Source organism: Vitis vinifera, chromosome 4 (assembly GCF_030704535.1).
Source record: "Vitis vinifera cultivar Pinot Noir 40024 chromosome 4, ASM3070453v1".
NCBI lineage: Eukaryota > Viridiplantae > Streptophyta > Magnoliopsida > Vitales > Vitaceae > Vitis > Vitis vinifera.
In genome coordinates, this window is record NC_081808.1 from 21,875,780 (window position 1) to 21,891,529 (window position 15,750).

General features: G+C 34.9%; 2 protein-coding genes and 1 long non-coding RNA gene across 3 annotated transcripts; 2 read left to right on the forward strand and 1 right to left on the reverse strand.

Moving 5' to 3' along the window:
• Window positions 1–361: 361 nt before the first annotated feature.
• LOC132253652 (uncharacterized LOC116803646) lies at window positions 362–2,657 on the reverse strand. Its single transcript, XM_059736462.1, has 2 exons — window positions 818–2,657; window positions 362–713 (listed from the first exon to the last, which is right to left on the reverse strand). The coding sequence occupies exon 1, from the start codon at window positions 2,655–2,657 to the stop codon at window positions 930–932; it is 1,728 nt and encodes a 575-aa protein (XP_059592445.1). The 3' UTR covers window positions 362–713; window positions 818–929.
• A 158-nt stretch (window positions 2,658–2,815) lies between these two features.
• On the forward strand, window positions 2,816–9,134 carry LOC104878744 (uncharacterized). Its single transcript, XM_059736463.1, has 3 exons — window positions 2,816–3,002; window positions 3,096–3,150; window positions 8,640–9,134. The coding sequence occupies exons 1-3, from the start codon at window positions 2,902–2,904 to the stop codon at window positions 8,766–8,768; spliced, it is 285 nt and encodes a 94-aa protein (XP_059592446.1). The 5' UTR covers window positions 2,816–2,901; the 3' UTR covers window positions 8,769–9,134.
• Window positions 9,135–10,982: 1,848 nt separating this feature from the next.
• On the forward strand, window positions 10,983–11,496 carry LOC109122130 (uncharacterized). The gene is made up of 2 exons (XR_002029567.2): window positions 10,983–11,234; window positions 11,313–11,496. It is a non-coding gene; the product is annotated as an uncharacterized LOC109122130 (long non-coding RNA).
• Window positions 11,497–15,750: the final 4,254 nt, after the last annotated feature.

A 15,750-nucleotide genomic window follows, 5' to 3' on the forward strand; every position in this document is an offset into this window, starting at 1 on the left:
GGAAATCACTGACTATCATCTGGTGACCTATTTAATGCTTTTCCTCAAGCTGCTTTGGTTGCCTTTACAAAACAAACTACCAGTCTATCATCACTAGAGCTAACAAAGCTTACCTTTGTATCATGTTGTAAGCATATTTCATGAAACAACATAGTAACCATGAAAAAAAGGACTAGAGGAACTATGGAAAATATCAATATGAGTTCCTGAAGAATTTTGGTCAAATAATGCTTTCAAGTTTCGAGTTGCTACCTTGAAAGAGAGAGCCAAATGCAGCCAGAAATCATGGTGTACTTCATCTACACAAAATGAATTACACTGAAAAAAACAAAATCATAGAGGAGGTTTAAAACACATGGTATGACTTTTAGAGATGCCGGCCAATAGATTAGAATGGATCATTTGGGTTCCAAATTCATGTTAACCCATGTAAACTACAAAAAGCCCCTTCTTACTAACTCAAATAGATACTGAAGCAAACAAATTCTGCTTCAAAACCAGGTTTTCAACCAGATATATGGCAAATCAAAGTATCATCCAAAGCTACAATTCAATCAGTAAAAAAATTGATTATGAATGATTCAAGATATTTATTGCACTTATCATCAATAAACTTGCTTAACACCTCATTTCTCTTCTGCAGCAGTAGTTATTAATGAGGACAAGCCGGGTCACCGAGGCACTTCATCCATCATGTTCATGTCCTGTATTCCCTGGGTGGGAGAGAGAGCATATGCTGTCAATTTGAGTTTCATCCACTTTCTTACTGCTTAATTGATGTGAATTCTTTGCTTAGGCCATTAAAGAATGATCTCACCTTAGCAACATCACCCTCATCCTCATAATCCTCTTTGCATGTAATGGCATAAGAGACTAGCCTTTCAAGTCCTGTTAAGTGGTGGATGTAGTGAACCAATGCTCCACAAATATTAACTCTGAACCAGTTCACCCCTCATTGTGTTCACCTCCATTCCCTGTTGCCATTTTTCTCCCAGTTTGAACTCATGAACAATTTCTTTCAAGTCTGCAAGATTACAACCAGGCATTTGTTTAATACCTCTTTCCTTCACCATCTCTTTCACCCTAGCAACATCCTCCCATCGGCCTGCCACAGCATAGACATTAAGTAACAATCTGTAGTATGAGATATTTTGGGGCTCCGATTCAATCAAGTAAGTTGCAATTCTTTCTCCCAAAAACACTTCTCCTTGGAAACGACAAGAACTAAGCAAACCAGCCCAGAACGATGATTCCCATGACAAATCCTCATCCTCCTCGGGCATGCTCCTTAAGATTTCCTCGGCCTCTTGAACTAGCCCAACTCCAGCAAAGAGATTAGCCATGCACCAATAATGTGCAAAATTGGGTTTTATGTGAAATGTATTAATCATTTGGCTGTAGTAACTTCTTCCCTCAGCCAACAGTCCTTCACGAGCACAAGCACATAAAACACCAATGAAAGTAATTTCATCTGGGATAAGTCCTTGCCCTTCAATTCTCTTTATACCCTTGTCCAGGTTGATCTCTCCATCTTCTGATCGTATCCCATCCACCATTTCTTCAAATAGTTTAAGTCCATCTTCAGCATTTCCATGAATGCAATGCCCCAAAATCATTGCATTCCAGCAAACCAAATTCCTCTTTGTCATCCTGTCATAAACTACACGAGCTACATCCACCCTTTCACATTTACTGTACATATCAATCAGAGCAGTGTCTAGAATTAAACTCGACTTCAAGAAGGTCCTGATAAGAACCCCGTGAATGGATCTTCCTTCCTTCAGTCTGGCAGACCGACAGCATGCAGTAAGCACACTCACCATAGTCGTTTCACCCCCTCTCAATCCTGCATTGGCCATTTCTCTGAATAACTTCAATGCACATCCAGGGTTCCCACCTTTCAAATAACCGCCCATCATTATATTCCAAGAAACCGCATTTCTCTCAGGCATTGCGTCAAATAACCTGTGTGCAAGAACCAAATGACCAAGTTTCGCATACGCATCTATAATCGAATTCCAAGACACCAAATCCCTCTTAGACATTTCACCAAACACCTTCTCAGCGCATTCAACAACCCCACAACAACCATACATGTGAACCATTGAGTTCTGTACATCCAATACATTGTCAACACCATTCTTAATAGCTTGCCCATGAAACTTCTCTCCATATTCAACACAACCCATCTTCCGACAACAACTAAACAGTGGAGGGAAAGTGAAACTATTGCACATAAATCCGTTTCTCAGCGTTTCGAAATAGAATACCAGAGCTTGATGAGCCACAGAACTAATGGAGTAAGCCTTGATTACAGCATTGACACAAACGGTATCGGGTGAATCGATACTGCGGAAAATCAAGATAGTGTAATTGACATCGGCGTAATCTGCAGAGACCTTCAAAACTTTGCTGGCAACAAAGGGTTTGCGAAAGAGACCAGAAATGATTAAATAGGCTTGGATTTGAGAGAGCTGTCTCATGTTCCGACATGTCTTGAGGAGCGCAAGGCAAGAATTGGAGCGAGAGATTTTTCTACCTTCAGTAGAAGAGCAAAACAAAGAAGAAGAGATGTTGGGTTTGGAGGAGACCATCGTGGGATGAGAGAGAATGGCACTTCTGAAGCGAAAGAGTTCTCGAATGGAGATTCTTGCCATTCATATGTAACTGGGTTTTGATTGATTCTTGTATTCGATTCGATTTCCGCCATCGAAGCTCATTCCGCTCTGTCGCCTCCCACTATCTGCCCGGTCTTCAAGTCTTGCTCCGAAGACGCAAGGCTGGAAACGACGTCGTTGAGAACAATTAACGCTGTCCTTAAGTCTTAACCAAAAACGACGCCGTTTGGGCTCTCTTTGTGGTTTATCCCTACCAAAGGAAATAAACAAAACAAGAAATGAAATGGTGAGAGTGAGCAGGGTGCTTCTGAGAGATGCCAGGGTTGGAATCAACAAGACTCTCTCTGAGATACTTGTTTGCCCACTATCCAAGCAACCATTAAGGTCGGTTATTTTCAGAAAAGCCCTAAGCTCTTTTTCACAATTTTTTTTTTTTAAATAAAAATAAATAAGGACTTTTTTTTTTTTTAATCACAGAGTATGTGAGGAATCAGGTTCTTTGATCAGTGATGCCATTGGCGTTTCTTATCCTGTGAGTTTTAATTCTTAAATCTCTTTAGTTTCACTTCAATTTCAATTGCAATTTTGTTATGTATATGTATTGAAATTGAGAAAATATAGGTATGCATATATCTTCAATATTTTTGCTTCTAATTTATGACTGAAATGTTTCAGATATGGGTTTCTCGTCTGAATTGGCTTAGTCGAATAATTTATCCTTATGTTTGGTTATGGTGTTTTGGGATGTGAAGTTTTTATTTTCTGTAAGTGACGTAAGGCTATGAAAAATCCATGTTCCCAAGTTGGGCAAATTTTGCTAGAATTCCCTTCAATTTTGAATACTTAGGCTGTCTTTGGACCATGAAAGTGCTTTTAGAGGAAGAAAACTAAAAGCTCATATTTGTTTTACTGCTGAGAACAGGAAGAAAAATCAAATATGATAAATATTAGTTAGAAACTAATGCATTTTCCAATTCTTTGTTCTTTATATAAGAGAGAAAAAAATAAGAGAAATAAACTTGGAGAAACATTTGATCAAAAATTATTAAATTTTTAAAACATTTCTTTTTTCAATTTTATGTTGATCTTTCTTTGCTCTTGCTTTCCTCTTTGTTTTCTTTCCATTTTACTTTCCTTCAAAAGTTTCGCGATCCAATTAGAACCTTAGGCTATGTTTGGTTCCTTGAAAGTTGTAAGAAAAAAATGTTGAGAAAAATGATTTTCATATACTTAAATGCCATGAAAAAAGGTGAGGAAAAAAATCGCAAGGAAAAGAGGAGGGAAAATGCTAAAAGATTATCCTTTCCATTTTTCTTAAAAAACGTGAGGGAAGTTTGATCCCTCAACTTTTCTTTGGACAAGTGAGGAAAAAAATCGCAAGGAAAAGAGGAGGGAAAATGCTAAAAGATTATCCTTTCCATTTTTCTTAAAAAACGTGAGGAAAGTTTGATCCCTCAACTTTTCTTTGGATAATCAAACAAGAGATTTTTTTTTTTTTTTTTTTTTAACCATTTTCTTTCTTTATATTTTTTCTCCCTATTTTCTTTGCCTTGAATTTTCTAGGAACCCAACATAGCCTGAACGAATTGTTTAACTTTTCTTTGAGCTATGCTGATGATATAAACCACATTCCTTAAGTGCTGTTGATGCATTGTGGTGTGAGGGGAGAGCTACTCTTACCCTTACCAATGGGGATGAGTCCTTCAAGGTGTATTCAAGAAAAAGAAGGAAGGGTCACAAAGTGGGGTCTTTCTCTACCAAGGTATCAAATAAACCCCTATGTAAAAAACAAATTCCAACACTCCTCATCTTGTGAATGGGGGAGATACTAATCAGCAATCATCGAGTGCGGCTAAGGGACAGTTTACGAAAGGAAAAAATCCCATGGATGTTGCTAAAAAGGGTTAGTACAACTCCATTATACTATTAGTGTGGGAGACATAGTCATTATGTTGTTGTTTGTCTAAGTAAAGGGCTACATTTCTATATTGAAGAATCAAAACCTGAACCCAAAGTTAATCCAAAGGAAGCTGAGAGCCATAAAAAAGAGCAACTAGAAGAAGAAGGTGATTATTATGATGCTTTAACTGAAGGTCATAGCCATGTAATGCAATATTTATTGTTTTCTCTAATAGAAAAAGAGGAAGAAGTTGACAACAAACTAACATCTTCCACACTTGTGTTTTTTGCCAAGGAACATTATGCTCCTTAACTATTGATGGGGGAAGTAGTTCAAATATAGCTTTATAAGAACTTGTTCAAAAGCTTAATATGAAAATGGATAAACATCTAAATCCATCTTGAGTAGCATGAGTGGATGATACATTTGTTTTGGTAAGCTTTCGTTGTTTGGTTACATTCCTTGTCATGCCAATAAAAGTTGCCCATATCTTGCTTGGAAGATAGTGGCTTTTTGATCAAAGAGTGCAAGATGATGACTCCCCATATGCTTAAACTCTTGAGCACAACAAACATAAGAAGATTCTCCATCCAATGAAGGAAGTTCTACCAACTGAGAAGTGAAACAATAAGGAAAAGGTGCTTACTATGCATGAATTTGAAAAGAAAGTATGGAGACTAATATTGTTCTTCCTTAAATGACTTTTGTTGTGAATAAGCTTAAAGAAAAAAGTATGGAATTTTTGGTTGAAGTGAAAAACATCCTTACTGATTTTTCAGACGAATACCCTGAAGAATTGCTTAATAAGCTTCCTTGACTGCATGATATACAGCATGCTATTGATCTAGTTCTTGGTACGTCATCACCAAATTTACCAATTTACTCAATAAGCCCAACAAAGCATGCAGAGTTGAAGAGATTGGTTGATGAGTTACTTGTTAAAGGATTTATTCAAGAAAGCTTGAGTCCTTGTGGTGTTCCTACTTCATCCTAACAAGGATAGATCATGGTGAATGTGTGTGGATGGTCATACGATTAATAAGATTACAATCAAGCATCAATTTCCTATTCGGAGGCTTGACATTATGCTAGATATGTTAGCAAGATCTATGATCTTCTCAAAGATTGATTTAGAAGGTGGGTATCACCAAATATGTATTCGGTTAGATGACGAATGGAAAACAACATTTAAAACCAAGGATGTACCATATGAAGGGTTAGTCATACCCTTTGGATTAAAATGCACCTTCGGGCAATTTATGACTCAGGTATTGTGCTCTTTTATTGGGAAATTTGTAGTTAATTTTGATGATATTCTTATTTATAGTTGATCACATTAAGAGCATGAAAAACGCTCAAGGCAAGTAATGTAGACTATTAAGGCTAGAAAGTTTTATATTAATTTGAAAAAATGCACTTTCATGAGCCCTACTTGGATTTGTCATATCTTCCAAAGGAATCACAGCTGATTTGGAAAAGACTAAAGCTATCCTTAATTGGCCAGTGCCTACAAGGGAAAGTTTTCATGGGTAGGTCACATTCCACTGATTTTTTATTCGAAATTTCAGCACTATTATGGCCCCAGCTGCATAGTGCATGAAATTTGGTCCATTTATTTAGACCAAGGCAGCAAGCAAGGCAATTGAGGAAATCAAGACTAAATTGGCTTGTGATGCATCCCATGTGGGGATTGGAGCAGTTCTTATCCAAGAAGGACACTCCATGACTTACTTTAATAAGAAACTCAGAAACTCAATGAAGTAAAGAAATACTCCACATCTGATATTGTGTTTTATGAAGTGGTGCAAACAGTTTGACATTGGCAGTATTATCTTAGTCATGGAGAGTCTGTTTTGTAATTTGATCATGAAGCCTTGCGATACCTTAATTCCCAAAAGAAATTTGATAGTTGATCTGCAAAATGGAGTGAATTTCTTCAATCATTCACCTTCCATTTCAAGAATTGTGCAGAGTTCAGAATAAAGTAGCTGAGATGCTCTTCTTTTGGTGAACATGTCAGCCACTATGACTGGATTTGAGGAAATTGAAGCATTGTTATCCTGATTTTGGAACTGTTTAGGCCTTTCTTTTGAATGATTCAGAAGTACCACATGCTGATTCCTACATTTTAGATGGGTGCTAGTTTTATAAAAATAATGATCATGTAATATGGGAAGTCCATGGAGGACATGTGAGGGCACATGTCTTGATAAATAAGACTATTATTTTGGTGGTGGATCAATTCTTTTCGCTTAGCTTGAAGAAGGATGTTTAGAAGGTTATCAGACAAAGTCCAGCATGCCAGTTGGGAAAAGGTTTTAAGCAAAATGCGTGTTTATATAAACCCTTACCTATTCTAACTAGACCTTGGGAAGATTTAAGCTTGGATTTTGTAGTTGAATTACCAAGGAAACAACCCAATTTTGATTCTATACTTGTTATGGTTTACCGATTTTCAAAGATGGCACATTTTATACCATTTAAGAAGGCTTCATACACTTCTTATGTGGCTAACTTGTTTCCTAAAGAGGTAGTTCAGTTACACAGACTTCCAACTTCTATTGTTTCTCATCATGATGTCAAATTTGTGAGTTACTTTTGGAAGACCTTATGGACCAAATTAGGCATTCAATTGAAAATTTCAAGCTTATTCTATCCACATGGTGATGACCAAATAGAAGTTGTCAATTGCAACCTTAGTAATCTCTTAAGATGTCTTGTGAAGGACTAACTGAAAAGTTGGGACAACATCCTACCACAAGTTGAATTTGCTTAAAGTAGTGCCACTAATTGCACTATTGGGTAGTCTCCTTTTGAGGTTGCATGTGAGTTAAAGCTTAAGCAACCCATTGTTCTTCTACCAGTGCCTAATTCATTTCACATCAATGAGGAAGGTCCTTCTTTTGCCCAATATATCCAGAACATATATAAAGAGGTGTGAGAAAATATTAAGACTAACAATAAAAATTATGGAGGTAGTAGATATGCATCGAAAGTTTATTCAATTTAAGATGGTGATCTAGTAATAATTTGTTTATGTTCAGAAAGGTTTCAGTTTGGCACATCAAAAACTTCTCTTAAAGAAAGTTGGCCCACTCCGAGTGATAAAGCACATGGGTGAAAATGCTTATTTGCTATAGCTTTCCTTAGAATTGCTTTTCAATCCATATTTAATGTGGAAGATTTGCTTGCATATCATGGTCATTTAGAAAATGTGAGTGTGGAGATTGATATTTAACTACCACCTTGCTGTAAACAAAATAACAAGATTGAGTATGTTCTTGAAGATCAAATTGTATCAACTTGTCAAGGAGGCAGATGGCAGAAAATTTTGGTAAAATGTTGAAACAAACCACACTCAAAGAGTACTTGGTTTTTTATGGCCACTGATTTTAGAAGATTGATCCTGACCTTTATGAGTTTTATCAAGCATTCAACTTGACAGAGTTGAGTTCTTTCAAATGGGGGGAGAGGAGTTGGTGGGGATAAGTCCTTTGGGGTGTATTCAAGAAAAAAAAAAAAAAGAAGGAAAGTTTTAGAATTTTTCTTAAAAAATAATTTCTATTTTCTAAAATAATCTTTTTGTTCTTAAGTTTCTATTTTGAGTCCTTAGAATTTAAAAGTATTCTTTATTAGAAATTTTACAACAAGAAGTTTCTATAAAGTAAATTTCTAATTCTCAAATGGAGGTTTCTGATTTATTTTGATTTTTTTGGAAGATATAATAATTTTAAGAAAGAATTAAGAGAATTAGTTACTATATCAGTTAGATTGATGTAAAATGTGATTAATGAAGTATTGATGATCAATAATATTAATCTTTTCTTTGCATACCTTGTAATTTTCAATAATGAGGCTCCATTGATTTTCTTTTAAATTAGACTCCATTGATTTTCTTTTAAATGAGATTCTTAGAAGGCGTTAGTGAGATTCTAAATTTCCTTTCTCTTCTTCTTTATCTTTCTTTATATTTTATTTTACTTTTCCTCGCTACCATAATTTTTTTCATTCCTTAAATCCTAAAAGATTGAAACCTAAACACTTATTTGGTTATAGACAACCATCCTAGGGTTGTCCTACATCTAAATAGATTTTATTTCTCATGCTTATTTGTTTAATAGGTAGTGGATGGAATCCCTTCCCTGGTGCCAAAGGATGGCAAGATACTTGCAGCTGATGACATTGAAAAACCAGACAGTGATGTGGCTTCGGATTCTGCCAACAAGGAATATCAAAGTGGTACTCTCTAGCTGAATTTTGGAACATGAAATCTAATGCATCATCAAGAAGAGGATTTTCTTGGTGGGTTATGACAATAGTCTGACATATTTGTCTCAGTTGGACAATCTCTTTCAACAGATGCACTATTCTTTCCAAGAGCAAGTGGAAGATCACAGTCAATTGAACAGTTTAAATGTCAATTGTTACTTCAAATCCTATATTTCTAATTAATCTAGTGAATAATTTATCAGCACTTCAGTGCATCTTCAGCTGGAACCTTTTACAGATTAAATATGTTTGAGGTAGATAATGTTTCAAGTGGAGTGATTCTGTACTACTAAATTACTCTTGTATCTGCTCTATACATCGAGGGTTTATGTTGTTAGGTTGGGAAATATTGCTTTCTGTTTCTTTTCTCTGTTGAGCGTGCTTTTTTCCTAGAAACAGCTATAAAATTTAATCTGTGGAGGTTTCTTCAGGTAGCTTTGTGCTGCAGTTTAATCAAGTCCCAGAAGGTTAATTTTTGTTCTCTTCCCAGTTGTAGGAAAATACCACCAGCCATCCTGTTTTTTTGCCTCTAAATCTCATCACAACTGAAAATTCCTGAATTTGAGTCTCAATGACAGCATCTTGAGGCTCAACCTTGAGGATTACATGTCAATACATGAGGGTTTGTATTCTGCCCAGCTTAAGTTCATTGTGTACATGCATCTCATAGACTTGCAGTTTGCTAAAGAAGATTGTACCAAATCAACTGGTTAAATGACCACCTTCTTGATATGGGTTTTCTTTATATCTTTTCCCTGCTAAATTACCATCTAAGCTACTATGTAAATTGTCTAGTTATGAAATCCTTGGTTCACCTGATAAATTTATATAGAATGTAAATGTCTGATAAGGATGTCCAAGTTTCCTATCGGTAGACTCCTTACCAACCATATGCCACATTTCTTGATTCTCCTGAAATGTAGCCTAATGAAGAACTGAACTGTGTATCCTCTGTATTTATTACCTGATATATTCTCATTACATCCTCTTAAAGAGATTGGGAATAGTACAATTATCAGTGCTAAAATCATCTCGGAGCTTAAATCTTATGGTGGCTTCCCTCTGAAATGAACTTTGTATGCTTATTGTAAAAGTGGAAAATCAGGTTAGTTGAAGATTTACCTGGCAAAAACTTGATTATGGATGAAGCCTCTATTTATGTGGTCAGCCCTTTGACTATGTTGCTTATGTGCAACCAAAGAACCCTTCCCCTTTAAACCTTTCACCAAAGCTTTCTGTAAGTGATGCTTTCTTTGTGGCCCTTTCCAAGAAAATTTCTGATTTTTCTTTCCCATGACTTTCTGCATGAGCATCTAGTCTGAGATGGGAGGGTTTCTTAGCCAGTTTTGTATCACTAATGCTACATTCCAGAAGCAACATGCACAGTTGGACTACGAAAATCCAAGGGATTAAGTGCTGCACGGCCAATTATATTTTGGGCCGACGAAGCAGTGGAAAGTTGAAACTTGAGATTCGAATGGCTGTAGCTCTTCTATGAAAGCTATCATGCATCTATCCTTCTTCCTCTGCAGGGATATATCTGAAGCAATAAAATACTCTCTAGTGAATCAGACTTCTGCAGGATACTTTCACAGATCAGGATGGTTAAAATGGTTATATCAAAGTGTTTTTCGGGAGTGCTGCGACATCCAAGGTATGTTCACTGCGTTCAATAGAGCCATGAGTGAGTAGATATTGATGTACATAGCAAATGCTTGCTGCTAATTTCCCTCAGTACTGAATAATGATATGCTGCTCGATGACAACTTCACCCCAAGAAGGGAATGAAGCTTGAGTATGTGTTAGGTCTTTACCTTCTTCTCCCCCAAAATTAATTCGAAAATAAGGTCAAGGGTAAGAGTCTGATTAGGTGCAACTGCTTTGTGTTGGACACTCAAAAATCAAAATCATCTAACAACCCTTCCAAACCACTCAAAACAAACAAAGTGACTCTTCACTTGCATACCTTTTTTCTCAAAACTCCCCAACCCTGTTATTAAAGAAGTAATAGAAATGTCTAACCTTTGTGAACCCAATGGTTATGGTCAAGAAACTGCTGGCTTTCATTCTAAATTTGATTGGTCTGCGATCCCGGCAAAGCATCAAGGAAGCTTCAACTTATGAAGTGGCGGTAGGGTTGGGCAGTCAGGAAAAGGCCAAGGGGGGTTCAGCAGAAGTGAAATTGGAAGGTGAGGGGGATGAGTGTGAGTTATGTAGTATTTGTTTGTCCAGATACAGGGAGGGGATGGGGCAGGGCGCCAGAGTTCTTCCATGCATGCACAAGTTCCATAAGGCCTGCATCGATAAATGGTTTAACATGTGCCGGAAAACTTGTCCAGTGTGCAGGTTTTCCATGGGAGCTGAAGAAAATTTTCAGAAAAGGGAGGAACTAACTGAAGAGATGGTGATATGGTTTTCTTCCTTCCATGTAGCTGGCTTCTAAGGGGGTATGGATTCTAATAGTCATTTGTAAAATCTATCAATTCAGACTTCTCATGTGGTTATGACTGTGTTCCAATCTGCAGTTCCCTTGGATCAGGATCATTTGCAGTATTCTTACGGTCTATATCTTCTGCAACAGAGAAAGAGTTCCCTTGTTTTTTGGCCACCTGACCTGCTATATCTAGCTTCTTGAATACCCTTTTTAAATTTGCACAGTAGCATTTGCAAGAAAGGCATTTGATCTCCTCATGTCACCATCATCCCTCGCATTGTTGAAAAAAATATTTTTTGATGGTAGCGTTACTCCAAGGTTTCATAAAATCAAATTTGATGATAACAAAAATAAAATATGATTATTAATCGTAAAAAAATAGAAAGACTCTTAATAAGAAGATGTTAATATCAAAACTTAATGCCTTAAAAGGTAAAGAGTTTTCTAACAGATAGAATGGTTTCAAGTATATGATGATCTCGAGGAGTGACTTGAAAAGATAAAAGTCATAAAAAGTTACTTAATACTATATCATTAAATTTTATTATATCATTTATTAATTATTAATTTTTAAGGATTTTTAAAATATTATTATTTTATGTATTTAATGAGGTTATTAATTTAATATATTAGCTTGTGTTGGAACCGAAGATTTCATCATTTAAAATTTATTCAAGGTTTTTTTTGTATTTTGTTTTATAAAAGATGGTGTTTGTTTTTTTACTTAATTTAAAATAGAAACTTAATGCTTAATAGTGTTATATATTAGGTTATTTGTTTTTATAGTATTTTATTTATATTAAGTATTAAAAAGTAAAGAAAAACTAATATGTTATTTTTTCCATTTAGAAAAAGTTACATATTTTGATTTTCTTTTTTAGTAAAAAATTTATAATAAGTTATGAAAAAATAGAAAAACAAACAACCTAAATTTTGAAAACAAATTGCTTTCGACAAAAAACCAAAAAAACAAACACCAACTTAATCTTGCTATTTTTTGAAAAGAAAATTTTATCAAACTATTCATGGAAGTAGCCTTCAATTACAAATTGGATGAAACGATTCTAGCATGAAAGCTGATGAAAACTTACCATTTTCCAAGAGTTCCACAGAAAAGCCAGACCTTATCATTTGGGAGTGGAAAACTCCATAAAGCATTCACAGTAGCATGAGCGGTTGACAGGCCAATCGATCGGTTGGTTGGTACTTGGTAGTGTGTACTGTGTAGTGGCTATTGATCAAGTTAACCGATTGATCAACCAGTCGGTTGGTCACCCAACAGTCACCCGTAACCTTAGCGACTTGTTTCTTGGTTGTCCGCCTTGTGGATTCATTGTGGGAGAATTTGTTTTTAAAGGATTAGGTGGTTTTTATTTTTTTAACTTAATTTTAAATAAAAAATAATGTTTAATAGTGTTAAATATTAAGTTATTTGTTTTTTTAATATTTTATTTTTTATTACATATTATGAAAAAAATTCAAATATTTAAATTTTTTTTAAGTTAAAAATTTTTAAAAATAAATAATAAACAAAAGTTTAATTTCACTCCAATGGACATGTGCAAGTCTCTTCAAATTCAACACCGACTTGAAGCTCTAAATCACTCAAACCTCATTAAATAAACAAAAGTTTAATCTCACTCAATCTCAATGTTTTCATAATTGAACTAGTCAATGAATTGGAAAAATTACCGGTTTATGGTTCAATGGTTGAACCGCAATCAAATAAGTGATGTTATAAATATATCATTTATATATAATTAAAATTTAAAATTTTTAAATATATAGATATATTAATATATTAACATTTTATTAAATTTTACCTATAAATTAAAATTTATATAGTCTATTGAGAAAATAAAGACTAATCTTAATTAGGAAAATACCCACGAGGGGGGTGAATTGGGTTTAAAAAAATATTTTTCAAATACAATATATTTAAACAAAAGAAGCACAAATATAAAGAGATAAGGTTAGAAAAAACAAACTCATATTTTATAGTGGTTTGACACCCTTTGCCTACATTCACTCTCCTCAAACTCTTAACCAAGTGAGGGTTCCACTATACTTGAAGCTTCAACCAAGCTTTTAACACCTCTACACTTGGATTTCGACTCCAATGGTCTCTTACACAATCTCTTCAAGCCTTTACTCACTTAAAACTTTTAACACTCATAAGAACACTCAAGTACAAATTTAAACTTTTCAACCTAGCTTAACAAAGATTCAAATACAATTCAAATGTTAGGAAGAATCACAAGGGTACACTAAGGAATATGCAAGTGGAGATTTAATGCACCAAGAAAAGAATGAGAGCTTTTGAGTCAAGAACAGGTAAGTAAGCAAATAAATGTAGGTGTTCTTATACTCATAAATAAAGTGGAGCTCTCAATTTATAGATTTTTAGCATTGAGAGCCAAAATGCCAAAAAGTAGCCTTGACCGATCAAGCAGAGGGTCGTCTGATTGACTAACCATTGGCCAATAAATGCATGATAGATGACCATTAGACCTCGATCGGACCTCGATCTGGAAGACATAACCATCGACTGGGAATGAAAGGCTATTGGAAGATAGAGAATATCTTTGCTTATCTCAACTAGCCTTCGTCCGGGAAGACATAACTGGTCAACCGATATTATAATCGGTTGAGCCGATTTATCAGTGCCTCAATCGGTTCACCATTTTTGGCCTGAGAACCTATCTTTTTCTATTCCTTTCACTTTTAACACTTAGGCAAGGTCTTTAGGTAAATGAATATGTCAATTTTAAAGTGATTTGCCTAAGGTTCATATATTAAAACTTGGGTTTTAATCAAAATTTAACTTTAATGCATAAACAAGTTTTTAAAGATGCATGAAAAGATATGAAAATCCTAAGTGCACTCATGCATTCATCTTACATATGTTTCCTATGATTAAAGGGTCTTTCATTTGTCTTGATCTTGCATCCATTGGGTCTTTTAATGAATTTCTCAAATATCCTTTTGAATTTTCAAACTAAAACCTGAAATTCTTTTCAATTCAAAATGATTAGCAACTTGACCATGGTTTGTTATCATTAAAACACAATTAGGAGAACCCTTGGGCTAACACCGATTATTTTATTACATTATTTTACTTATATTATTTACACTTTTATTATTATAAAATTTTTGAAAAGAATCATTTCTATTATTTCTTAATATATAATACCAAATATAAATTAAAAAGTAGTTAAGTGGTGTTCTAGTCATCCTTTGAGCGTTATGCCCAAACATCAAATCCTCATGTTGGTTTCCATTTAAAAAAATTTCTTATTCATCTATCCTATGCATCCCACGTATCAGGCAAAAATGAACTTTATATTGGTCATTCACCAAAAACACATTCTAAGAAGCAGCACAAGGTCTAACAAATAGCCCACATGAAGTTGGGCTTCTAGGATTGAGGCTCATTTGGTTGGGTTTGTTTTGCCAAAAAAATTAAAGGGGGTCCAAGTTTGAACTAGCAGACTAATTCACCGAGTTAGTGGTTCAACAATTGGTCTGTCCAATTTGGTGGTGGTTTGATAGCTATCTTGGCCTAGATGGCAACCCATATCGAATCAAACTTTGGTCGATGGCCCGATCGATCAAACTGACAGGTCTAATTCAATTTTTGAAACATTGCTCAACCTAGCATAATAAATGTTTCAATATAAGAGAAGATAGGATGAACAATTTTGTGCACTTAAGTAACTTACAAATGAGTCATCAATGCACAAACAGTTAAAAGTTTTTGAATGAGAAAAAATGGTAGTTAGGAAAATCAATGTTTGTATTCTCTTGTCAATAAATGCATAGGAGCTCTCAATTTATAGGTTCTCAACCTCCTCAAACACCTTTTTCTCTAGAAATAGGCCTTGAATAGTCAAGCTTCGATTTGACTAGTTGACTAGCCATTAAGCATTAAATGCATGGCAAATGATAGTTGGTTCTAAGCTTTGATTGGACCTCGACCAGGAAAGGGGTAGCTAAGACTAGGAAAGTAAACTCTCTGGAAGAGAGAAGAAGTTTTGTACCCTAAACTAGACCTTACTTAGGAAAGAGCAACCAGTTCAATTGGTTCCTAACTAGTTAAGTTGATTTAGGCTTTCCTCTAGATCGATTTGACCAAAAAAACCCGAAAACATTCTTTTTTTCAACCTTGAAGCTTTCTAACATTTAAGCAACATCTTTTAAGAGCTTTATAAGGCAATTTGGAATCACTTTGCTTAAGGTTTTTGAAGTTTAACTTAGTTTTAAATAAAAATATGAACAATAACACTCGATTTTATGACAACCAAGTATAATAGAATGCATGAAAAATATTCAGAACCTAAGTGCACCCAAAGAATTCATCTTACAGAAGTTATACTAGTCTTGAAGGGCCTTCACACATCCAAACCTTCATATTCCTTGCATTTTCTTAGGTGACTAAATTTACTTTTGATTTTCTTAATATAAACTTGAAACTTAACTTGATTTAAAACTATTAGTTCACTTAACCATGTTTTATCATCAAAACATAT